The sequence below is a fragment of the Sminthopsis crassicaudata genome, chromosome 4 (assembly GCF_048593235.1).
Source record: "Sminthopsis crassicaudata isolate SCR6 chromosome 4, ASM4859323v1, whole genome shotgun sequence".
Taxonomy (NCBI): Eukaryota; Metazoa; Chordata; class Mammalia; order Dasyuromorphia; family Dasyuridae; genus Sminthopsis; species Sminthopsis crassicaudata.
In genome coordinates this window covers 388,801,515-388,828,962 of record NC_133620.1, presented here as the reverse complement: position 1 = coordinate 388,828,962, position 27,448 = coordinate 388,801,515, and the positions used below count along the sequence as shown (strand labels likewise).

The 27,448-nt window shown below is 31.6% G+C and overlaps 1 protein-coding gene across 2 annotated transcripts in view; it reads right to left on the bottom strand.

The window, feature by feature from the left end:
- RYR2 (ryanodine receptor 2) overlaps positions 1-27,448 on the bottom strand; it is a 699,155-nt gene that overhangs the window by 366,117 nt on the left and 305,590 nt on the right. For both annotated transcript variants that reach the window (XM_074262493.1, XM_074262494.1), the window contains 4 exons: positions 23,044-23,208; positions 17,876-17,997; positions 10,561-10,744; positions 8,416-8,551 (listed from right to left, as the gene is read on the bottom strand). In XM_074262493.1, the coding sequence (XP_074118594.1) occupies positions 8,416-8,551; positions 10,561-10,744; positions 17,876-17,997; positions 23,044-23,208 (607 nt within the window). The remainder of the gene's footprint in view (positions 1-8,415; positions 8,552-10,560; positions 10,745-17,875; positions 17,998-23,043; positions 23,209-27,448) is intronic.

Here is a 27,448-nt window from a genome sequence, read left to right as displayed (position 1 = left end):
CTTGTACAGGCCAGCCAATATGCATCAACCCTTTGTTTTTAAGGGTTTTAAAAATAAATCATACCTATTTTTGTTAAAAAAAAAACAGTAAAAAGCAAAAGAAAACTGACTATGCCTTAATATACTAAATAGGTATCTATGTAAAAATAAAAGCTGTCAATTTGTGTAAAGACAATAAATTAGAATTCTTTATAATAAGATCAGGAGTGAAGAAAAGATCTATTATCACCACTGTTATTTAACACAATGTTAGAAATATTAGCTATAACAATAGGACAAAGAAATTGAGGGGGAAAGCATACATAAAGAAGAAACAAAATAATCATTTTTTGCATTTGATGATGAACTAGATTATTGCTAACTTTAATTGAAGAAAATTTCAGAAAAGTAGCAAGGCATGAAATAAATTCACAACAAATCTTCAGCCTTTCTTTATATTATCAACAAATCCCAAAAAGATCTAGAAAATAAAATTACACTAAAAATAATTACAGAACACAAAATAAGTAAGAGCCCACTTACCACTTACCTTATAAGGAATTATAGATATACAATTACAAAATAACCTTTATAAAAATGAAAACAGATCTACATGGAAACATGTCAATTGCTAATGGTTCACCTATGACAATATTCCATAAAATAATGTACTTATTCAGTTCCATATCAATGGCCTACCTTAGAGAACTAGAAAAGCATTGAGTCCAAAGATACAAGGCCTCAAAATAAAATGCAAAATAGTAATTTTCAAAACAATTAAGTACTGGTTTAAAAAAAGAGATATGACAATCAATAAAACAGATTATGTACATAGCATTAAAACAGATAGTAGTCTAGTTTTTCATTAACCCAAAACCCCCAAATACTCGGGTAAGCACTAATATTCAAGAAAAACTAAAAAATAATCTAAAAGAAATTAGTCTTAGACCAATTTCACATGATGTAACACAAATTTCCAATGAATGAATAACCTAGATATAAGGTCACATCATAAACACACTATAAGAGCAAAGAAGAAAATAACTGTCATGACTATAACAAAGGGAAGAGATCATGACCAAACTAGGGACAGAATGATCACAGAAGACAGAATATCCATCTCTTTATGTAAAATTAATACATTTTAAACAAATAAAATCAATATAGTTAAAATTAGAAAGGAAATTGTTAATAAAGAAAAATCCCTGCAGCAAATTTGTTCAACTAAAGTCTCATATTTAAGATATTTAGGAACTCATTCCAATTTGTAAAAATTGGACTTATTTCCTAAGAGATAAAATTTTAAAAGAATTTCCAAAAGAAGCTATCTAAACAATTACCATCAATTGAAAATAAAATCTCCAAATAACCAGTAATTAGAAAAATAATAATGCAATATAATACAACTCCCAGGGTTCTAACTCACCTCTATCAAATTGAAAAATATGACAAAAAAGTACATATGACAAATGTTGTAGAGGATATAAAAGGAGATACATCCTAATGCATGCTTAATGGAATTATCAGTTGGTTTGACTATCTGCCCTAGTCCCGAGATCCTCCAGAGAGCTAGTCCGGACACTACACATTGACTTTCAGTTGGGAATTCAATGGCTACATAAGGAATGGATGTATTTGCTTTGAACTTTATAATCTGAGCTCAAATTCCCTACAAGAGAGACATTTGTTTCTTACTAGAAGTCTTTTATTTCCTACTCTCTCTACACTAAAGTTGAGGATCTTGGGACCAGCTTTGGTCTTAATGGAAGAGTGAAGAAGGCAGGAGAGCCAACAGGATGGTCAAAAATAGTCTCATTTCCAGTCCTCTCAGCCCTTAAATACTTCAGTATGATTACATCATTACAGCACACTGAGTATGTGCTAACTATAAGCACCCTGCAATAAGTATCCCTTGCTTCAAGTAGAAGAGGGACTAACACATCAAAAGGCCAAGACAGGATTTTAAAAAGTAATCAAACTAATTTCCCTGCCTTTTACCCAAAGTTCCCCCACCATCTGCAGCCCTCTACACTGTATATATTACATTTTCTTTTTTACAAATGCCAAATAATACATATACTAAGGACAAACACTTATCTTCCTTCTAAGTACAAATAACAAGTCCATTAAAGACATATGGCAAATTTATATTATTTGATTGTGAAAGAATTTTCTGATTCATGAAAGAACAATAGCTTCTGGAGGTTTCAGTACATATAAAATGGGGTTGAATAGCTGGTCAGAAGCAGATAACAGGATCTTCTTTGTAGTATTTTTTGCTTTGCCCAGGAATCATTCCTTGTTCACAATGCCAAGGTGAGGAGGAGGCACTAGCAACTAGAATTCACAGCCACAGTGGAGCCAGAACCCTCATCACAGATCCAAGGCAGAAAAGAGTGCTTGTGGTTGCTCACAGACTAGAGCACAGGCCAGGAAAATAATAATCATATTTCTTGGATCATACTACCTTGGAAGTAATGAATACTTACAATTCCCCATAAGGATCTCTGAAAACAGTTACACATTTGGGACATTGTAGGACATTGCATCCTTCACCCTAGAAACAGAGCCCTACTTTAATAAAAAGTTAAAAGATCAAGTAATAGGCTGAAAAAATGAGCAAACAGCAGAAAAAATACTGATCACAGAAAATTACTATTGTGACAAGGAAGGCCAAATCATACACTCAGAAGAAGACAGCAAAGTCAAAACTCCTACAGTCAAAGCCTCTAAGGAAAATAAGAATTAATCTGAAACCATTGAAGAGTTCAAAAGAAATTTTGAAAATCAAGTAAGAGAGAGGTAGAGGAAAAATTGGGAAGAGAAATGAGAGTGATGGAAAAGGAAGTACAAAAAAAAACCGATGAGGAGAAAAATGCTTTAAAAAGCAAAACTGGCTGAATATAAAAGGAGGTACAAAAGCTCATTGAGGAAAATAATTTCTTAAAATTAGAAGTGAGCAAATGGAAGCTAATGACTTTAGGAGAAATCAATAAACAATAAAACAGAGCCAAAAGAATGAAAAATGGAAAACAAAGTCAAATGTCTCATTGGGAAAACAGCTGACCTGGAAAATAGATCCAAGAGAGATAATTTTAAAATTACTGAATTACTTGAAAGCCATGATTAAAAAAGGAGTATAAACATCATCTTTTAAGAAATTATTAAGGAAAACTGCCCTGATATTCTAGAACCAGAGGGTAAAAGAAAATTTAAAGAATCCAACAATCTCCTCCTGAAAAAGATTCCAAGATGAAAACTCCATGAATATTATAGCCAAATTCTGGAATTCCCTGGTCAAGGAGAAAATATTGCAAACATCTAGAAGAATACAATTCAAATATGGTGTAGTTACAGTCAGGATAATGCAAGATTGAACAGTTTCTACATTAAATGATTGGAAGGCTTGGAATATGATATTCTGGAGAGCAAAGAAGCTAAGATTACATCCCAGTAAAATTGCATATAATCTTTCAGGGAAAAATAGGATATTTAATGAAAGAGAGGACTTTTAAGCATTGTAATAAAAAAGACTAAAGCCAAATAAACAATATGATTTTCAAATTACAGGACTCAGAAGAAGCATAAGAGATGATTAGGAAAGGGAGAAGTAGAACTGTATAAATGATCTGGCATAAAGGAGGCAGAGAAGACAGGAGGTAGAGTGAGTTTATCTTCTCTCATCAAAATTCTCTCCAAGAGGGAAGATTTCTTTTTCAATCTGATATAGAAATCTATCCTATACTTCAGGAAAGTAAGAAAAGAAGGGCATAAAGAAGGGAGGGAAGGTACTAGACTGGAGGGCATATTGGGGGAAGGCTTAATCAGAAGCAAAATACTTTTGAGGAGGGACAGAGTGGAAAAAGAGAGATAGAGATAGATAGATAAGAGAGAGAGAGAGAGAGAGAGAGAGAGAGAGAGAGAGAGAGAGAGAGAGAGAGAGAGAGAGAGAGAGAGAGAGAGAGAGAGGGAGGGAGAGAGAGAGAGAGAGAGAGAGGGAGAGAGAGAGAGAGAGAGAGAGAGAGAGAGAGAGAGAGAGAGAGAGAGAGAGAGAGAGAGAGAGAGAGGGAGAAAGAGAGGGAGGGAGGGAGAGAGAGAGAGAGAGAGCATAGATTAAATGGGGGCAATAGTTAGCAATAGTAATTGTGAAATGAATTTTAAAGCAATGTTTCTCTGATAAAGGCCATATTGCTCCTTTTTATTTTAAAAACATATGTATGGATAATTTTCAGTATTAACCCTTGCAAAACCTCATGTTCCAAAATTTTCTCCCTCCCTGTCCCCCACCTCTTCTTATAGATGGCGAGTAATCTATGTTAAACATGTGAAATTCTTCTATACATATTTCCACAATTATTATGCTGCACAAGAAAAATCAGATAAAGAATGAAAAAATGAGAAAGAAAATAAAATGCAAACAAACAACAACAAAAAGTGACAATGCTATGTTGTGATCCTCACTCAATCCCCATAGTCCTCTCTCTGGGTACAGATGTCTCTTCTTCATCACAAGACCAGGGATTGGTGTGAATCACCTTATTGTTGAAAAGAGCCACATCTATCATATTCAATTATCCAATAATCTCATTGTTGCCATGTACAATGTTTTCCTGGTTCTACTCACCTCACTTAGCATCCATTCAGATAACTCTCTCCAAACCTTTATGAAATCATCCTGCCAATTGTTTCTAATAGAACAATAATATACCACAACTTATTCAGCCATTCTCCAACTTATGAGTAGCCAATCAATTTCCAGTTCCTTGACACCATAAAAAGGGCTGCCATAAACATTTTTGCACATGTGAGTTCTTTTCCTTTTTTATGATCTCTTTGGAATACAAGCCCAGCATGACTACTGGGTCAAAGGGTATCCATAGTTTGATAGCCCTTTGGGTAACCAGTTCCAAATTTCTTTCCACAATGGTTGGATCTGTTCACAACTACACCAACAGTGTATTAGTGTCCCAGTTTTCCCAATCCCCTCTAATATTCATCATCTTTTCCTGTCATATTAACCAATCTAAAAGGGAGTAGTGGTACCTCAGCATTGTCTTAATTTGCATTTCTCTGAAGAACAATGATTTAGAGAATTTTTTCACATCACTTTAAATGGTTTTAATTTCTTCATCTGAAAATTATCTGTTCATATCCTTTGACCATTTATCAAAGGTTTGAATTTTTACAAATTTGAGTTAATTATATCTTTTAGAAATGAAAAAGGCCTCATTTCTCAAACATAAAGGAAATGAATTAAATATTAAAAATATCTATTCCCCAAATGATAAATAATAAAAAGATATAAACAGTTTTCAGATGAATTAATCAAGCCATTTAGCCATATGAAAAAAATATTTTAACTCATTATTGATTGGAGAAATGCAAAGTAAAACAATTTCTGAGGTAATACCTCATACATACTAAATTAGCTTATAGGCCAGAAAAGGAAAATGACAGATGTTGGAGGGAATGTAGGGCAAATGAGACATAAATGCATTGTTGTTGGAACTGTGATCTGATTTAACCATTTTGTAGAGCAATTTGGAATTATGTCCAAAGGTCTGTAAAACCCTGCATATCTATTTTCCTAATAATATTCCTAGGCATGTATCCCAAAAGAGATGAAAAAAGGGTGATGGGAATAGTACCTATATGTGCAAAAATATTTAAAGCGGCTCTTTTCTCAAGGTGAAGAATTGGAAATTGAAGTGATGCCCTTCAATAGGGGAATGGCAGAATAAATCGTGGTATGTGATTATGATGTAACATTATCGTGTTATAAGAAATGATATGCTGGATGCTTTCAGAAAAAACCTGGAAAGACTTCCATGAGCACATGCAAAGTGAAATATACTGTGTACAAAATAAAATCAATATTGTAAGATGATCGACTATGAATTACTTTCCTATTCTCAGCAATACAATAATCCAAAACAACTCTGATGGACTTGTGATAAAAACAAATGCTATTCATATGCAGTAAAGAACTGATTGTGTCTGGATACAGAGTGAAGCTTTCAATATTTTAAAATTTATTATTCTTGAAGCTTTTTTGAGGAGGGGAATCTATGTTTTGTTTTACAACATGACTTTTACGGAATAGTTTAACTTAGCTTCATATAGACCTCAGTGGAGGAATGGGGAGGGAGGAATGGGAAGAATCTGGTACTCAAAGTTTAAAAAAACAAATGCTAAAAATTGTTTTATATGAAACTGGGGAAAATAAAATATTAATAAAAATTTAAAAGCATTTAAGATTCCTTGAAATAAACATATTCAATAGTCATTTGATCATAAACATAAGGCAAAGCATAAAACACGCAAGATGTAAACTTGTCAAAGGTATGGGCCACTATAATAGAGGAGTTGCACTGGAGACTGCAAGTTGAAGTCTCACAAATAATGAGACTTTTCCTAGAAGCTCCTTTTTCAGCTGACATTCTACTTATGACATCAAGCCCCTGAACACCACAAAACATTCTGGATGAAATCTGTAACCACTCAAAAGAATTCAGGATGACTAAGGAAAGATCACAAAGGTGAAGCCTACCTATTACCTAGGCAATGATACATATTTGGATGGAGAACCTAGAGTCTTTCTATTAACATGTATATCTGAAACAAACAATACCAATGAACAAGTTGGCAGGAGAACAAAATGTGCTGCCTTCAAGAAATTGCAAAGGTCATATATGTACCTCAAGTACCTACAAATAAAAGACTACATTTTTAACTCCAATCTTCTTTCCGTGTTACCATATGTCTTAAAGCTGTGGAATACAACATTGTATTTGAAGGACTTAAAGTGATTATAACAAAGAGAACAATAGAGAAACAGGAAGTAAATAAATGTAAGCAGGCTAAAATATGTAACCAATAAGAAATTCAAGGTGATCAAGAATAAAAGAAATAATCAGGGAAATGTATAATTGTGACTAAAGAAAGGATAGTCCCATGATGTGTGAAAGAAGCCTAAGAGATTCATTGGTATCTTCGTAATGTCTAGAGAAAGCAAGACAAGCCTCTTGCACACTACGTGGGTCCCTGTGGAAAAGTTATGGGAGGACACAGAGAAGAGCAGCAAAAGATGTGAAGATAAGACAGGGTAATTGTATTATTAGAGGGAATATTCAAATTAATGAGGTGACATTTTTTCCAGAATAGCAATATCTCAATTTCTATAAATGTTGATGGGAAACAAATTATAGAGGCCTTTAAATTATTTTAAATATCCTTCCATCTGAAAAAATATTTGTATTTTTTTCTGTTCCATTCTCAGGAAAAACCATACATTCTTCAAGAAAAGCTTTAACAGAAAACACAAGTAGGATTTAATTACTTAATTTCCTTTCTATGCTTACGTTACTAATAAAGGAGTTGTCTCTGCAGATCATGCAACTTTTGGTATGGAAGGAATCAATCTCAGAAGGAGGGAGCTAGCTATAACAGTAGATTGAGTCTTGAGTCAGATTTGATTTCAAATCCAGCCTCAGATATGTACTAATGGTGTGACTGCAAAGTCTCTTAATCTCTGCCTTCCTCAGATCCTCAGCCATGAATTGGGAATGGTGATAGCCATCTACCCCCAAGAGTTTTTATGAGAATCTAATTTGATTCAGTTATAATGATTTTGCCTAATACTTGTCCCAACTTTTCTACCTGTATAGGAATGGAGGCTAGCAAGTAGGGAAAGAGGTCTAGATCACTTTTTCCAACCATAGGTTCTATAGGCTACTACTAGAACAAAGCAAATGATTTCCATTTAACAAATTAGATTTAATTAGATTATTAAATTAATACTATTCAAGTTCAAAGATAAATTGAAGATAAAAAATAAAACTATGTAAAATATTTGATTGGTCCACAGTTTAGAGATTAAAGTCTCCTAGAATCTGACTCTAATTTTTCATAATGATTGGACCAAAGACTAGCCTATGTTTAGAGTTTCATCACTACAATGTTGGTCAAGTACAATTAATATCAAGTACAGAAACCTTGAAAATGCTAATATTATAAAATAATAACAATCTCTATCAGTGTAGGTATTAACTACATTGAAGGAATAAAAAGAATCCATGACATACTGGTGTACTGATCTATAATATAGTTTAGGTTTAGAAACACTGCAATATAGGATCTTAGAAACTAAATATTAGGCATTATCATATGCATATTTCATGGAAACATAAATTTTCAGAATTCAAATATTGTGGTTGTCTTCTTCTGCCTGAAGGAAAATATTACAGCTATGGCACTGTTCACTACAGAACTGCATAACTTGATTTATAATTTATGAAAACTACTATGAAAGCTAACATTGCTGGCAAAAAGTTAAAAATTACAGTACTCTTAAGTAGTACTTAAAAGTAGTTATCCTAACCACACATATATCCAGAGTCATGATTTTATCACTTTTTAAAACCACTCATTTCTTACCTAGTAACTCATACAAGGAGTTCAGTATAGACTTCCAAGATTCTCCTGCTTCCTTCCCAGCTACATCAGCAAAATGAGCTGCACTGCTATACACATGTAATCGGTCTATGCACTCAAGTACAAGGTTAATCATACCCTACAAGGAACAAAAAAAAATCACGTTAGAAATGGATAGTAAGATTACTAAGTGTAAAATAAGTTATGGCCATTTAATAAGAGGGAGAAAACATAAAGTAAAATGCATGCTCATTTTAAACATCTATTTAATACTAACATTTCTGTCAGTTGAAAATTCAAAAAAATTAAGTAGTTTCATATTATTATAATTAGTGCTATACAAATATAAAAATTATAGCATGTCTTATGGGAATAACTAATTGTTATATGTAAATTTAGAATGAAAATACATTAAGAAGGTCTACAGATCATGAATATAACATCAGTTTGAAGAAATGAAATAAATGGAAAATCTCATACTTATATAATCAGAGCTACACTCTAATAACATTGTTTATCCACAATTCACAACAGTATATTTTGCATTTTACTATAACATACACATATATTCTAGTTGAGAGTAATAATATTGACCAAATATTAATTTTTTTAAATTCTAAATAAGCAATATTGTAGTATAGTGAAGGATTAATGAATTGAAAAAGAAAAAAGTTATGAAAGTATAGCATTCTTTAAACAACAGAGAAAAATTCATAGAATAATATATGTATAAACTTTCATTTTTATATAAATTTTGTTATTATTACTAGAATTAAGGCTGTCAAGATAAAGTAAAATACATGACTAAAGAAACAATAATTAATTCATCAGACAAATTATATTCAAAAATCTAAATAGTGTCAATTATCAAAATGTGTTCAGACTGTGGAACACTCAAGTTATTTCACTGAAGCAACTGCAGAACTGCCTGACACACTGAAGTTTTCAAAATATGATGCATATCAATAACTTAAAAATCAAAAGCACCTAGAAAGACATACTCTGAGTTTATTATTTCCTGATACTGATATTCTTCTAAATTGAATTCCTACCTCTAAACCTGAACATCTACTTTCATACCAGTATAGAATCAATATTTTTTTCTGTTTTCTGAGTGAAAAATGACCTAAAAGAACTGACATGTAGATTTCAATTTTCTGATGGACAATTAATACCCAATAAAGAGAGATCAGGTCTATAAACAGTAAAAAAGGAAAATAGTGGCCCTTGGATATCAACATGCATTCACTAATAACAGGTCAACAATGCAAAAATGATGACAATACAGAGATTTAATAATGGATTCTAATATTCAATAAAACATGGGATTTTCCTTTTATTTAGAAGTGTTATTCTATAAGTAAGAGAAGAGAATAGCCTTACATATGCAGTATCAATTTTGACACTATGTAACTTAGGGCAAGACCTTTAGTATTTTGGTACTATTTCCACATTTCTAAAATGAAGGATTTGGATTAGATGTCTAAGGCCTTATGTAAGATACTACTATTATGAATAATATTCCTAACTCACTGAAAGTAATCTATTTCCCAATTCTCATTGTTATCTTCTTATTTATGAACTTTTACTTAATTTGATAATAGGGGAACAAAATAATTAAATAGTCTATTCTTGCCAACAGAATACAAAGTTCTAACTTACTAGCTTAAGTTTGTACTCTTATATGTTTATTATTATTGTTATTATATATCATGTATTACTATTGTTATTGTTACTAACACTTTTGATCCTCACAACAACTTTGCAAGGTGTTATTTACTCTGTTTTACAGATGAAGAGACAAAGTCCAAGACAGATTAAATAATTGCCCATAGTCCTATGGCTACCATTAGATTGAATTCAGATTTTCCTGAATCCAAGGCCTATACTCCAACCACTATGCCACATAGTTAGCTGTCTTTCTAACATTTTTTCTTAGGCCAGGAAAATAGAAATAATAACATTGTTCCTTTAGAATTAGATTTTTCTTTATTTTAGAGTAATAATATTAGGCTAAATATCTATTTAATAATGGTCAGAATTGATATACAGTACTCTATATCATCTATATCATGAAAAAATATGAATCAGGAAGTCCTTTTTCCCAGAGGAAAGCATAAAATAAAAGAGTGCATGGTACAAAATTACCTCTTCTTGGAAGAGATTCTGTCGATTCTTTAGAGCTCTTAATCGGTTCTGTTTATCTTCATGCTCTAAATGTTCATCTGGTGGATGGAAGTAGCCAATCAGATCTTGTAGACTCAGACTTACTGACTCTATTGGTAAATCTATTGTGGAAGACTTCACTTTCTTGCTGAGAGCATCAAGGCCCCTAAAACAAATTGCAAAAACTTCAGTAGGTAAATGGTTCTCAAATAATTTTTGTCCACAGACCATATAGGTAAGATAGAATATGTCAAAGATCATCACCAATAAATACCCTCCTCCCAATGAATGAAAACTGTCTCATTTTCAGGGACATCAGTAAGATACACAAATTCCCAAAGCAAATGTAACTTTTTTGGAGCAAGGTTCTCCTAATGTGTGAGATCTCTTCACAAATGAAAATTATAACTTATGACTTAGTAGATGAGTTGTAAAAAAGTTGCATGACACGATGAAGACTGGCTTTCTTCAAGTCATTTGGCCAGAAATTGTCAGAAGGAGCCATTTTAGAAGCTCCATGGTCCTTACCCTCATTTTATAGATGAGGAAACTGAAAACCCAGAGTAGTAAAGTGACTTTTCTAGTCCTCCAGATAGTAATGATCAGAGGCAAGATGTGAACAGAAGTCCTCAAATTCAAGAACAGGTAACCTTTTCAGTGTAGCACACTTTCTTTTACCCAAGTCATTCATGAATCAGGGTCCAGTATTCTGTATCATGTAAAACTAACCATTCAGTAAGATAAATAATAAATAGAACACTAATTCATTAATTCTAGAGAAATATAGCCTTTACTTTATTAAACATATCAACATTGCAACAGAGCCAAACAATAAATATTGATTGAATGCCTATAATATGCCATATAACATGTTAAGGGAAGGCAATACAACAACAAAAATTAAATAATGACCTAAAATTTTTGCATTCTATAAAGAGATACAACATGTACATAAATGAATATATACAAACAAATAGATGGGCAAGCCTGAATGGAATGCCACTAGAAACTAGGGGATAAGGGAAATTTTCACGTAGAAGAAAGCACTTGTGTAGTGTTTTGAAGGAAACAAAGAATTCTAAGAAGTAATGATAGAGTAGGGGTGCATTTGAGAAATAGAAGATACAAACATTTGGAAATCAAAGATGGAGTAATATGGGAGGAAAATAAAGAAATCCAGCCTGGCATAGGGTATGTGAAGGAGAGCAAAATGTAATAATAATGTTGGGAAAGTAGATTGAAAGAGGGTTATGAAAAGTTTTAAAAGCCAAAAAAAAGAGCTCATTTTTTTTTATTCCAAAGACAATTGGGATGCACTGGAATTTACTTACTCATGAAGTGACATGGTCAGATCTACATTTTTGGTAAACAATTTTGGCAGATGGAAGAAGATGCCCTGAAAAAGAGGCTTGAAGCAAGATGACTAATAAACTATTGCAATAATCCAAGCAAGAGCTACTTAGGGTGACAACTATGAAAGTAAAGAGAAGGAGGGAGATATGAAAAATGTTGAGAAATAAAAATGGAAAGATAAGATCACTGATATGGGATAAAGAAGAATGAAAAGATAAAGTAGAAATTTTAAGTTGTAAAACTCAGTGATGAGGAAAATTATAATACTTCAATAGAATATATATTCATTCAGCAGAAGGTATTTTAATATAACTTAATATAATTGGTAATGGTAGTAATGTAATTGGTAATGGTAGAAGAGGATTGAGGTTGAGGGTGACTATAAACTTAATTTTGGACACATTAGGTTTGAGACATTATGACACTTCCATTGAAGGAAAATGGAGAGGTACAAGTATAAATCTGGAGAAAGACTAAAGTTTAGTACAGAGATATTGAAATAATTTGCATAGAAGATAGATTACCAATTGAGAAAAAAAGTAGAAAGAAAATAGAAAAGGATCCAAGACTAAGCCTATTGTAGAAAAGCAGCTTATTATGGATAATAAAATAGCAAACTACCAACTACCATAAGATCATGCACATAAAGATTCACTATATCTAAATATTTGGACAAAAACAGTTACAGTCTACAACAGCCCTTTATGTTATCATCAAGAGTTTTAAAAACATATAGAGGTCTCCACTAAATGTTATCTTATAGATACTGATTGAGGAAGTTCCATCAACAACAAGTTTCTCTAATAACCTCAGCTTTCATTGCTATAGACTCCCATCCAAATTTTAAAAATGCTTTTTAAAAAGTACTAGTTTAGGAAGAAACAATATCATAGCATTTTTCTGAAGATACAAAATACATCAAAGTTCTATCATTTATTTGAAATAAGCATTATTTTAAAGTATTAAATTAATAAATAATATGCCTGCATGTTTTCTGTGCCTTAAAAGCAAATATATTAGAGTACTAAACATGAAGCCAGAAGATTTGGACTTCAATCCTAGCTTTATTATTTACTAATTACATCCCCGGGGAAGTCAATTAACCTCTAGGAGTCTATTTCCTAGTCTATATATGAGAAGTCATATTCTCACTACCTACTGGATTGTAGAGAGAATTAAATGAGAAAACACTTAAAAGGCACTTTGCAATTCTCAAGTGCAATATAAATGTGAATAATTATTATTTCCATTTTACTGTTAATGTGCATGAATAAGCTTTTTTAATTTGTAGCTCATCTGGAGTATAAAAGAGTAAAACAAAGCTGATGAGTAACTCCAGAAAAAATAAAATAAAATATTCTTAATATTTTTTTGTTCTTAATATTCTTTTGTTCTAGTATAAGATGCTTAGCACATAGCCTAGTGGGTACATAATAGCTATCTAGATATATAGCTACAGATACAAATATTTGAAAGCCCTTCATATGGGAAAATATTATATTTATTCCATTTTCCTCTAGAGAACCAAACTGAGGAACCAAGAATAACAAATAAAGAAAAGCAGATTTTAATCAATTTGAGGATTTTGTTGTTGTTAAGTCATTTTCCATTCATATCTGAATTGAGTCCATTTGACATTGTCTTGGCAGAGAAGCTGATGTAGTTCACCATTTCCTTCTCCAGATAATTTTATAGGTGAGGAAACTAAGGCAAGCAGGGTTAAGTGATTTGCCCAGAATCACACATTTAGTAAGTGTCTGAGGCCAGATTTGAACTCATAAGTATGAGTCTGATTCTAGGCCCGGCATCCAGGCTCAATTAGCTGCTCTTTCCAACAATAAGAACTACCCCAAAGTAGAACAGGCTGCCTAAGAGGTTAATTTTTGAAAAAGTAGTTTATTTTTCCCCAGGGATTTTTAAGGAAAAGTTGAATAACTACATGATAACTATTTTCCAATGGGAATTACTTCTCAGATATGGGTTGGAGTAAATTGAATTTCAATTCTAAAATTCTGTGATTAAAAGTATTATTGATATAGTCATATTTTTATTTCTTGCTAGAATATAGAGCAAGGGTTATAAGATGATGCTTAGCTATTATTATTTTATTTTATTTATATATTAAAATTTAGAGCTAGAAGGGATTTTAAGATATCCAATCTAGGGGGCAGCTAGGTGGTGCAGTGGATGGAGCACCAGCCCTGAACTCAGGAGGACCCAAGTTCAAATTTGATCTCAGACACTTAACACTTCCTAGCTGTGTGACCCTGGGCAAATCACTTAACCCCAGCCTCAGGGGGGGGAGATATCCAATCTAACCCCTTCATTTTAAAAATGAAAAAATATGAAGAAAGTATGAGATAAGTGACTTGGCAATGTGATGTGGTGAAAATAACACTGGATATAGGAAATATTATAAATTTAATATGGTTATTCTTAGAAAATAATTTTATAAGCCGTAGATTAACATAAATGTGAGATACTACAACACAGTTCAGAAGTATAAATTTCCTCCAACATATTTTGCTTGGAAACTGATGTTTTAGTATCATTTCCATATATCCAGTCTTAAAAAGGTAATAACTTAGGGCATTTTTATGCTGCTCGATTTGAAAAAGTGCAGCTTCTGAAGTGAAAAATCCTAAAAACTAACTTTTTTAAAGCATACCTTAAAATTAAGTCATTATATATATCTGAGCAGGGAAAAATAAATAGAAAAAGCAAAATGGTTTGAACATGTAGTATTCAATAAAAAAGCCCTGATACTATGCCAATGATAGAAAGTTTGCCATCTTACTATTATACAGATAAAATTAGCGATGAAGAACAATCATGTTATAAGAAGTGAAGTAGAGAATTAAAACACTGAGATTCAAGAATTAACTTCATGATTTATACTTTTAATCAATTTGAGGATATGATATTACATAGTAATATCTATCTAATAAAGTTCAGGATATTGTAATTCTTTTGCTCAAGGTTGTTTTCCAAAAGTAGTAATATATCAGAAAAAAGTTGCTTCTCCTTCTGAGCAAGTTTAGAGTAATAATTATACACAGAGAGAGATAATAAATGTTCATTTGCATATATAACTAACATAAATACTGAAAATATTAGCAGGAATTAGTAGTTTTTTTAATCAAGTCAATAGACCTGCATTATAATTTATTTTGGGTAAGGAAAACCATTGAAAAACAAGCAAATCTGTGAAGACAATGTCATTATAAGGTACTTCTGCCATTTGGAGAAATAAAGTCAGGATAGAAAAAAGACTGAGAATTGCTCACTAACAACATATAAGTGGACAATAAAAAATAAAAATTTCCACTTAAATTAAACTATTAATATTTAAATACTAAGGAATCTATATTGTGAAAATTGAGAAATACATGCATTTAATGTTAAAGATGAAAATATTTAAAATGTTTATAGTCAAGTATAACTAAGGAAGGAATACAAATATTTATAAAATATGTCCTTTAAAAATTCAAAATGATGAGTAAACTACTCAAAGATTCAGAAGAATATTAAATGATATATTCAAAACTCAGAACTTTTCTTAGGATAATCACTTTAATGATCACACAATCAAAAACATTTATTAAGGACTTAATAAGGACCAAGCACAGTTCTAAACACTGGGGATATAAGAAAGGTCATAACGGAAACTCAAGGAACTCAAATTCTAAAAAAGAGAAAATACATAAATAACTAGGTACATACAAGATACATACAAAGTAGATAGGAAGTAATCTTGGATAGGAAAGCAGCTGGGGGAACTAGGAAAGGTTTCTTGAAGAAGGTGGAATGCGACCTGAGATTTGAAGGAAGCCAGGGAATCTAAGAGACAGAAGAAAGGAGGAAGAGAATTCCAAGCATTGGGGACAGCCAATACAAACACAGAAAGAAGATGGAGAGTTATATTAAGCTCATTCTTATGGGCAATTCAAAGAAGATTTTAAAAAAATTAAAAACCCAATAAAATAAATGTTAACCACCTTGTTCATATTTTGTTAATTTATATTTGTAAAACAAAGAAAAATGAAAAAGTTCACAATTTTTACATTATGCATGTGATCTTAGTTTAAAAAATTGTAAGAACAACCTATGCAGTACTATGATAGAATCATAGATTTCAAGGTCAATGAGACCAAAAGAACATCAAGATAATCCCTTAATTTTGTAGATGTGAAACACTATTTCTTTTAGGCAATGGGAGTCTAACTATGCAAGCAAATGACAAAGAATACATGAGAATTTTACCTTTTTGATGTTATACAAAATTTCCTTATGTTATTTTGTATATACATTTATATGTTCATGTTGTTCCCTGACCCATGAAATTTAAGTCCATTGAGGGCAGAGAAATATTTCATTTTTGTCTTGATATCCTCAGACACAGTGTTTTGAACATAGTAAACACTTAAACAATATCTGTTATCTATAAAAATGCAATTAGTATAGTGAAGCACTTCCACTTTCAATGTAGATAAAATTGTATTTTTTTTGTTGATAAAAATCTTTAAAAGATACAATATAAGAAATGGAAAAAATACTAGGTATAGAATAAAAAAATGTGGGTTTGAAACTTGATTCATAAGCTTAGTAGGTATGTGACCAGGAGTGACTTTATCCTCTGACCTAAGGAAATCATTTTCCTCATTTATAAAATTGACATAATAAAATTTATATTAAATACTTGCTGTGAAAAAAGAACTCTATAACCCATGGCATGAGAAATATGCATGAGTTACTTCAGTAACTGTCATAAAATAACTTATTTGAGCAATACAGTATTTATGAAAATGACTAAATGATTTCTTCAGAGTTTAAAAGTTACTGAAAGTCCCTCAATATTAATCAAAGGCTGGTAATGAGTAGCTGGCAGTATTAGGGTGTTGGAGAATTTTGTGAGCTTTAAGAAAGCTAGCTAGTTTTGAAGTTTTCTCCATACTTTTAGGTATCCTAAAACAGTGGTTCAATAAATGTATGCCACTGGTAGGAAAAAAAAAAACCTAAAACATATAGCTTTGCTGAGATTTTATAAAAGGAAGTTCATTTTTATGAATATTATGCCATTAAATATATGGCATAATTAACAGAAAACCCAGAAATATCAAGAGCTTCTAGGTAGCATATATGGATTTAAATGAAAAAAATTAAGATAAAATATTTATTATGAGTCTACTATATTCTATGAACTCTTAGTACTCAGGGATAAAGAAAAATATATCATATTCCACCCTCCAGCCCAGATAACCTTCCTTGAAGTTTTCTCTTTTCATAACAAGAATCTTCTGGCTTTCAGTCATAATCTATTAATCATAAAACATCATAGACTTGGGTGCAAAATTACTTTCCAAATTAGATGTTAAAAACTATCTGGAACTAGTTCTTTATGAATTTAGTCAGGTAATGACAAAAATCAATTCACTCCTCTCTTACATATTGTTAAGGTATTATTTCTGACATTTAAATCACGTTGATTTAGTTTCTATATTTGAAGTTTGTAGAGTTTTTAAAGATTAGATTTTGAACTTGGGTTGGATATTTTTTTGTAGATTTTTTTTCTTAAATGATTAAAATATTCATATCTGCTCATTCCAGGTTGAATTCCATAATAAGTTTCAAAATTTTTATACTTTTCAAGTTCATTCAGAAACTGTAAGTCTGAGCAGTACAGTGAACTAATGAGCTAAAATTCATTTGGCTGTTCTGTTAGGAGAAATTGAGCAGCACTGTGCAAAAAATTACAAACAGTTTGCTCCAATTCTAAATATCCTGGTGTACCTCTCAGTCTACTCAACTAGCTTCCAAAGTGTTATTGGATTTATCCCAACACATTTGTTTTCCTACTATGTTGATTAAGGTCAACATAGCATGATTCCAAATTTCTTCAATTTGAAAAAAACATCTAAGTCAAATAATTCAAAAGGAAATGCACCTTATAAACCTATTGAAAAGAAAGACTGTGCTACGTATTACTCGTGCCGTGCGTGATTCTTCATGCTGAGATCTGGATAAACTTAAGCCATCATCCATATGGCCTTCATGGTGCATGATAGCCTGAAACAAAAGAACAATGAGTGAAATAAATATCATTATGACATTTCCTACTTACAGAAGATTAAGTAAGACTGTGCAGAGTCTAAAAAGTACATCATAAACCCCTAGTCAAATATCAAGAGAAAACAAGTCATTGTTCCCCCCAAGAACTGTCTCATTTTAACAACTGAGTATCCCCAAGCTAAAATATTAAGGTGAACATGAGAAAAAAAAACAACTGTGATTTTATAATCAGATTCTGTTGAAGGCCTCTTTATTTAAGTCACATAATCTATATGGAATAACAAACATAAAAATAGCTTTTATTAGCATTCTATCCACTGCGCCATATAGCTGAACTGAATGTTTATATTAAATGAGGAAAAAGGGAAGTTGAAGAGGACTCCTAAGGTGCAAATATGGATGACCATAAGGATGATTAAACAGTTAAATACAGAGGGGGATTAGGTTTTCAACAAAGTAAAATGATATCTGTTTAACATGTTGGGTTTGGGTTATCTATAAGTAGACACAGTACAAAATAGTAAACAGGCAATTGTTAATCTAGAAATGGAGCTCAGGAGAGAGTCTAGGGCTAACTTATCGTCTGATGAGATACGATAATTGAATCCATGGAAACTATTGATGTATATAAATACAAGTATTATATAGCCTAAGTATGCCCTTATTAATTTGTAGATATAAGTGCATATGCACTGTTTATGTGCACATATATCAGCACATGTCTACATGCACTTCTGATGTACATCAGTTATATTTGGTCACAAAGGTACCTATATATACAATATGAAAGTATATAATTACGTGTTCTATCCACATTCCCCAAGAATTAAAATGAATATATCTTTTAAAAATTAGTCAGAATCTTTTTATTCCAACACCATAAACGAATAGTAAAGCCTAGATAAAGCCACCAGTATTAATACATTTTCCCTTTAAATCATGTTTGGTTGAGTAAAGCATTATTTTCCCTCAATTTGCAAATTATATTTTTCATTTCAATCTATTATCTGTCCTTACCTCAGGGAACACTCAGAAATTTGTGTTGGTCAATAATGGTCAGTAAGAGTAATGTGGTTCTATGTAGATATTATAGACCTGAGGATTTTACCCAAAACTTGTTTAAATTTGCTGAAATAAAATGATAATTGATTTTCCATATAATTAGTTTCCTTTGTAATCCAACATATTTTATTTTATATATTTTAAAAACTTAATTCTGAGAAACATTTTGCCTGATTTCCAGAGGTCCATGACACAAAAAAGTTAAGAAATTTTGCTATGAAAATAAAGATAAAAGAAATGACCCCAAAACATTTTTAATGGTAGAAATTCCATCATAAAGCAAATAACTGATCCAATTATCTGATAGGAAGCAAGCAAAATATGAAAGAACTTAATTCAACAATAAATATTCCTATAAGTTCACTTAAAAGATCAACTAACATTTCATTAAAAGAGGCACAAACACAACAGTATTCACATACTAAACAAAAGACCCTGTGAATTAACATTTTTAACTAAATAGTTACTGAGAGATATATTTCTTCCTTTCAAATAGAATGTCCATTTTTTTGTGATTTCATGAAGACTCCAAACAAAATGTCTGCAGAATATAAAATTTCAATTTCAATCTCAGCTGCTGAATTTGGCAACTTAATTAATTGTAGAAAAATAATCAGTTTCCATTTTGTTCATTAGAGTTTGGTTTTTCTATAGCTTCTGGAGAGAAAAATTAAAAGTAAAATAAGAATCCTTCCAAGTAAAGAGAAGTTCTTGCTGAGAGGGTTACTAATTGTGATAAGCATAAGTCTTTGTAATTAAATTATTTGGCAGAACTATCATGTAACCTGGTTTATAAAGTTGTATATGGGGGTATAAATTTGCAAGTTTTAACTAACTGCTGAAAATGCTAAAATAGAAAAAAGGCAAATTGCAAACAAGTTCTTTAACTATGAGCATAAAGTGAGAACAATTGAAAAATGAAGAGGCAAAAAGTGGGTAAATATTACACTTGTAAAAATCTTCTCATAGATAATTACAGCATAACTGGTAAAGGAAACAAAAGTCTGCTATTCATAGATAAAACACAGATAAGGAAATGGTAACTATATACTGTTGACAAAAACCTAGGAAAAAAGATTGACTAAGTGTGCTATAAAGAACCTCCAGTAATAGAATTCTCAGTGCAATGAATTAGGTGAGTTAACCAGACAGTTTGATGTGATGTTTTCCATTTGAGTAAACAGCAAGAATTATGGATAACTGAGTATTTCAGTTTGACATAGAATGGAAGGTAAAGCTAATAAATACTCCATTAACTATGCTATATTTAAACCAGGTCTAAGTAGTAGTGATAGACTTGATACAAAATACAAGTTAGCCTCTTTCTTAGAGGAGGTAGATGAAATCAAGAAATGTTTTCTTTTATTCTGTAGACTGACAGAGAGAATTAAATATTAAATATTTACATAATGAAAGAAATGCATCACAGGGAAAACAAAGAATCAAAAGTACCAAAACTTTGGAGTTATTTAACAAATTTGAGACTCTTCCCCGAAATAAATATTGAGCTGAAGAAGGAAATAATTTGAATGAGTGTGTGTGCTTCACAGAGTGAGGATATGACACTCATGTCTATGATTGTATTTTGTCTCTCCTTGCTGAGAAGTGATGACAGTGCTAAAATTGAAAAACTATTCACAATATATCCATTTCCATGGAGAATGAACTCCATTACATCAAAATCAAAAGCCTAGGACTCATTCAATACAACATGTTAAAAAAGAGGAAGATATAAAACAATGGGTTCAGACTCAGAGCTAATAGTGGAGCTATATTTCCACACAACCTAAGATGAAAAATGATATTGCCTTCTATAAAATATAGAGCCGAAGAATTGAAGAACTCTGACTGATAACTATAAAGAACTGGACATTTTCCTACCACTTCTATTCCAAGGGAGCATAAACAAATTGCCCACGTGAGTGGTGAGTATGGGACATTTCAACAAGTAGTTAACTACTTAGTGGTTAGCTTGATAAGGATCCAAAAAAGCCAGTAGTCAATTCATCAATCAACAAATATTTAAAAGTGAAAAGAGGACATTCAATACTAGTCCCAAAAAGAAGAAAAAAAATTGGCTAGTGACTTGTGGCTAAAGGATAAAGACAAGGGGAAGCTAGGTGGTGTGGGATGGAGCATGGGCTATGGAGTCAGGAGGGCCTGAGTTCAAATTTGACCTCAGATACTCAACACATTCTAGCTGTGTGACCCTGGGCAAGTCACATAACTCCCATTGCCTCACAAAACAAAACAAAACAAAAAATATTGAGACATGAAAAATGCTAGGAGATGTTTCCAGGATATGTATCCCCAAACTTCAAAGATTTCTAAGAATCAATACCCATATCTGGGAATTCATAGGAAGATATTAATTTAAGGAAATCAAATAAGTATCACTAGAAATTTAAGAAGTCCAAGGCAAGAACTGGAGACTTTGGGGGCACATTGCTCCTGATTGAAAGTGTTTTAGAAAAGAAAGACAAAGGAAATAAGATAGTTTAGATAAATGGAAATGCTTAACATGCAAATTCTTGGCAAAGGATGGAGTCTAAAAAGAAAATCTGTTTGAATATTTACATATCTGATCAACCAAGATTTAAATTTAAAAGTAGAGGGAAAGGAGAAAGTAAACTACATGTTTCCACTTTGCCAGATGACACACAAAGTAAAAAAAATTCTAATTTGGGAAAATTATCATTAAAGAGGAATAATAATTCACAAAAGACATTAAAAAGGCTTACAATAATATTAATGAATTCAGATATCAAAATATAAATAAAAATATGGTAAAAATCACACTGAAATAGACATCTTACTGCAAGGAATTAAATTTAACTTCATATACCAATAAGAATTGGTAATTTGAACTTCAAATTTAAAATGTAGCAATAGAAGGGTATACCTTAGTGGAAAGAAAAGATTAGATAAAAAAGAAGACTAGAGTACCATTCTAGACCAAGATTACATATTCATATAGGAAATCTATAAACTACAATTTGGAATAAGACAGATAACAGTTGAATGGAGATAAAGGACATAAAATAAATGATATTGTGATAAGAGAAAATAATGGCCAATCTATCAGAAAATCAAACAACAAATCTGGAAGTACATCACAAATTTCACAAAGGAAAGATGCTATAGCAGTGATAGAAATTTCATTTATCTAAGATACTTGCAGCATATTTTTTGCTAAAGACAAAGATATATATAGTTTCTTAATTGGCTTTAATAATAATTACATTGTGCAATGTTCAGGATAGCTTTTTGAAGGTCCTCTGGAAGGAACTTGGTCTCAGCAGGATAATCACCACGAGGATGGACAAAAATAGAGTCTAAAGTTGTCTTTATTGTCTCCTTCACAGTCTGTGTCTGTCATAGTGTGACCTAGTCTCATTCTGACCCAGACTCCTTCAGCAGTCTGATAGTCTGCCAGTCTCAACCGGTCTCAGTTTGAGTCTGACTTTGTCCCCAGTTCTCTAAGCTTTTAAATACTCTATTACAATTACATCATTAGAGTATACTGAGTATAAGCCAATCTAGAGTGACTATATCATCATATTAAACTAAAGAGATTATATATACATCATACTAGATATATGTGAACTAGAGAACCATTATCTCATCAATTCCATTGAGTTAACACATTGTTTCAAGTATACTTCTCCAGAGTTCCAGCCCTCTAAAACATTGTGTTGACAAAATTTCCCCTATATTTTTGGAACACTTCTTTTTGTTTTAGAGTCAACTAAAAAGGGGCTATGTTTGACAATAAAAAATGGAAGTGTAAAAATCTAATTTAATAACTGTAATACAATTCTAATATTAAAAAATCAGATTGTGATAAAGAATTTATGTTAGTGGTATATGACCTATCAACAAAGGACACAATAAACAATGATAAATAGAACACTGGAACCATAACTAATATAATCTACCATGTAATATAACCATATAAAATGCATTTTGATATAATCTTACCTTACGTTGTATCGATCCCATTCTTACAGATTTCACGTCCACAGACTGGTAAGTCAGCCAGAGGCCTGTATCGACATGTTGTATGTAGCACACTGAATCACCATACTTTATTTCTGATGTTCCCATACCATCTATTTCTTTTTTTATCCCTATATCTAATTTTTCCTACAAGGAAAAAAGAAAAGTGATACATTAACAATTATAATAGTATTAAATAGAAGTTTTTAAAAGTTATAAAAATAATGGCAAAATATTCCTTTCTCTAAATCCCATTCCATTACTAATTTTAGTGTACCAATCAGAAATCTTGAAAAGCAGTGCCTTAAATTTATTTTTTATGCATTTTAACTTTTGGTGAAAAGTACAAGTATTGAAATGTTTGAAGAGCCACCCAAGAATCTTCATGAAATTTTATCTGTTTTCCACAAAAATTATTTGATTTTATTCTTTTGTAACTTCCATAGCAATCTCAGAATTTCTTCTTCCCTGGACCCAGTCAATATTCTGATCTATATCATACAAATTTCTGTTCTCACAAAGCAATTCTCTATCAGCATTAAAACAATTCTTATTCAGAATCCTACTGCATCACATATTGATCCTATGAGAAACTAAAATAATCATACATACCACAGTACTTAGAAATGAGAATACAGAAATTACCAAAAAAACAAAACAAAACCAAATCCTAAACCCAAAACCAAAACTATTATTTCTCTGGACTTTTTCATATTCACCTAGCATTACATTTATTTTTGTATATGTTTAATTTCTTCCATTAGATTATAGGAAATTTTAAGGACAATTAATATAATATTTTTCAGCTCTGGATTCCCAGAAATCAGTAGAATATTTCACATAGAATGATTTCTCAATAAATATTAGTGTTATATATAACAACAGGTATATAAAATAGGTATACATAACAAATATTTACTAATAATAAATCATAATTTTGCAATCTCTACACTCAGTACAAGATCCCATATAGAAGCATGAACCATAGTGTAAGAAGCTGGGCTCTAGTTTATCCTTAGACTAATCACCCTGCAGAAGGAAGAGCAATTTAGGAGCAGACTGTAGGCAACCTTTGCCTGGCATTGAACTTTCTATAACACCTCATGGAGATTGTGAATATTACAATTCATCAGTCATCAATCGGTGACCACATATGAGAAAATCATGCCTTACTACCACCTCACCCTTTTGTTTCTACCCTCCTTACCCGAATTCACTCATAGCAAGATCACTTAGCCCTTCTGTGGGCTCTCCAGAATTTCTGAACCAAAGTGACTAAATTTCCCTTTATTCCAAACTTTTTCTCTCATATTCTCTATTTTCATTGAGCCCTTGCTTCCCCTTAAAGACACTATATCCTTAGTCACCCAGGTCCATCTTCTTCTTCTTCTTCTTACACATTACCTAACATACCAGTCCTTGAAAGAATGTCCCTGTTCCATAACAGACATCTTGTATACTATAAGTACTTAAACCTTCCCCTTTTCTGATGTTTACTCGATCAAAATTGTCTACCCAATTCATATCATAGTAGCTGTTCAATACTAGGTCACCTTTCTTTCTTTCTCAAGAAGTTCAGCATTTGACTCATTATCTTTTTCTAAAATTCTTATCCTAATATTATTGTTCTGTAAGAAATGACCAGCTAGCTGGGTGAATACAGAGAGGCCAGGAGAGACTTACATGAACTGATGCTGAGTGAAATGAACAAAACCAGAAGATCATTATACATTTCAACAACAGTACTATATGAGGGTCAATTCTGATAGAAGTGGCAATCTTCAACAATGAGAGGATCCAAATCAGTTCCAATTGATTAGTGATGAACAGAACCAGCTACACCCAGAGAAAGAACACTGGGAAATGAGTGTGGACCACAACATAACATTTGCATTCTTTCTGTTGTTGTTTGCTTGCATTTTTTGTTTTTCTTCCCAAATTATTTTTACTTTTCTAAATCTGATTTTTCTTGTGCAACAGGAGAACTGTATAAATATGTATGCATATATTGTATTTAACATATACTTTAACATGTTTAACATGTATGGGACTGCCTACTATCTAGGGGAGAGAGTGGAGGGAAGAAGGAGAAAAGTTGGTACAGAAGTGTTTGCAAGGGTCAGTGTTGAAAAATTTCCCATGCATATGTTTTGTCAATAAAAAACAATAATAATAAAATAAAATTCTTATCCTAGAGATCATTCAACATTCATAATTATGCTTTCTTAAATTCCAAAACCTCCCAAGTTTTCAGTTTTCTTTTCTAAAGTTAAAATTATTTTTATTATGAACATAACAATAATAAATAAGAATTTCCAAATACAGAGAATGGGGAAAAAAAGACAATGGTTTTAAGTCTCTACAATGTATAGATTGCTTTTTTTTCTTTCTTTCTTCCTTTCTTCTTCCTTCCTTCCTTCCTTCTTTTGTTTTTTTTTTTCTTTTTCTGAGGCTGTTGGAATTAAGTGACTTGCCCAAATTCATACAGCTAGGAAGTGTTAAGAGTCTGAGGCCAGATTGGAACTCAGGTCTTCCTGACTTCCTGGCTGGTGCTCTACCCACTGTACCACCTAGCTGCCCTGATTGCTTTTCTTTTTAAACATAACAAATTTAATATGAAACTTTCAAAGTTGCTTTGCTTTCATGTGATTATTTCTGGCATTTATTCTTTATTTTCTTTTATACATTAAAAAACTTTCAAATTTTTTTTTGTAGAAATGTCTTTAGTGCTTCTCCCTAGCATAACAAATTGAAAAGGCAAAAAAAAAAAAAAAAAAAAAAAAAGAAAATTTTGTAACAAATGTACAAAATAAAACAAAATAAATTTTCACGCTAGCCATGCATAAAAAAGAATGTCTTATTCTATATCTTGAATATGGCATATAACATGAAATCAGTTACATGATTCATCATCAACTTCTGGAGTCATGGCTGGTCACTGTGCTAATCATAATTCTTAAAATTTTCAAAGTTTTTTTGGTTTTTTTTATAGTGTCATTATTTTATTAACTAATCACCTGGTACTATTCACAGTTAACTCTTTTTCTTTTAATTTTAACAATACCTGTTCTCTCTATGCAAAAAAACTTATTTTATATAATCAAAAGTTCATATATATATATGTATACACTATCAGGAAATACAGGGGACATTCAATATTAGGAAAATTATCAACATAATTGACCACATAAGTAAAAAAAACACAATAAAAATCATGGTTAGATAAATTTAAGAAGAAAATGCCTTTGACAAAATATAAAATTCATTTAAAAAAATGCTAGAAAGTATAGGAAAAATTGGAACTTTTCTTTAAACAATAAGGGGGAATCTACCTAAAACTATCAGCAAAAATTATCTGTAATAAAGATAAGATAGAAGCCTTTCAGTGAGTACAGGAGTGAAGCAAGGATGTTCTCTATCACCAATATTATTCAAAATTGTGCTAGCTATATTAATAAGATAAAAAAAAAAGAAACTGAAGGAATAAAAACCGGCAGTAAAAAAATAAGACTATCACTATTTGCAGATAATATGATGGTACACTTAGAAACTCTAGAAAATCAACTAAAATCTAGTTGAAACAACTGTAGCAAAGGGGGGCAGGACATAAAAATAATCCATTTCTATATGCTACCAACAAAATTCAGCAATAAGAGATAGAAAAATTCCATTTGAAATAACTGTAGATGATATAAAATAATTGAGACAAACCCAGGGATTATATGAACACAATTGCAAAACCCTTTACACAAAATAGAGTCTTAAACCAGGGGTTCTCAAACTATGGCCCGCGGGCCACATGTGGCCCACTGAGGACATTTATGCGGCCCAACAGGTTATGGCAAATGGGCTGAGGGGCAGAGACAGAGTGTAAGTTTTTGTTTTTACTATAATCTGGCCCTCCAACAGTCTGAGGGACAGTGAACTGGACCCCTATTTTAAAAGTTTGAGGACCACTGGAACAATTGGGAAAATATTGTACATGACTAAACAGAAAAAATGTACAAAAAAATTCTATAATAGTGAATTTACTTATTTAGAATCATATCAATCAAACAAGTATTTTATAGAGTTTTTTTCATTAAAAACTCATATGGGAACTTCCAGGAGTACAGCAAAAATGGCAGAGAGGTACAAAAGGAAATACAAAAAAAAAAAAAATAATAATGGAGAGACTAATGCCTTAAAAAGCAAAATTGGCTAATTGGGAAAGGAGGTACAAAACCTCATTAAGGGAAATAACCCCTTAAAAATGGAATTGAGCAAATGGAAGCTAATGACTTTATGAAAAATCAAGATACAATGAAGCAAAACCAAAACAAATGAAAAAAAAAGAAAAAAAAATGAAATATCTCACTGGAAAAACAACTGACCTGGAAAATAGATC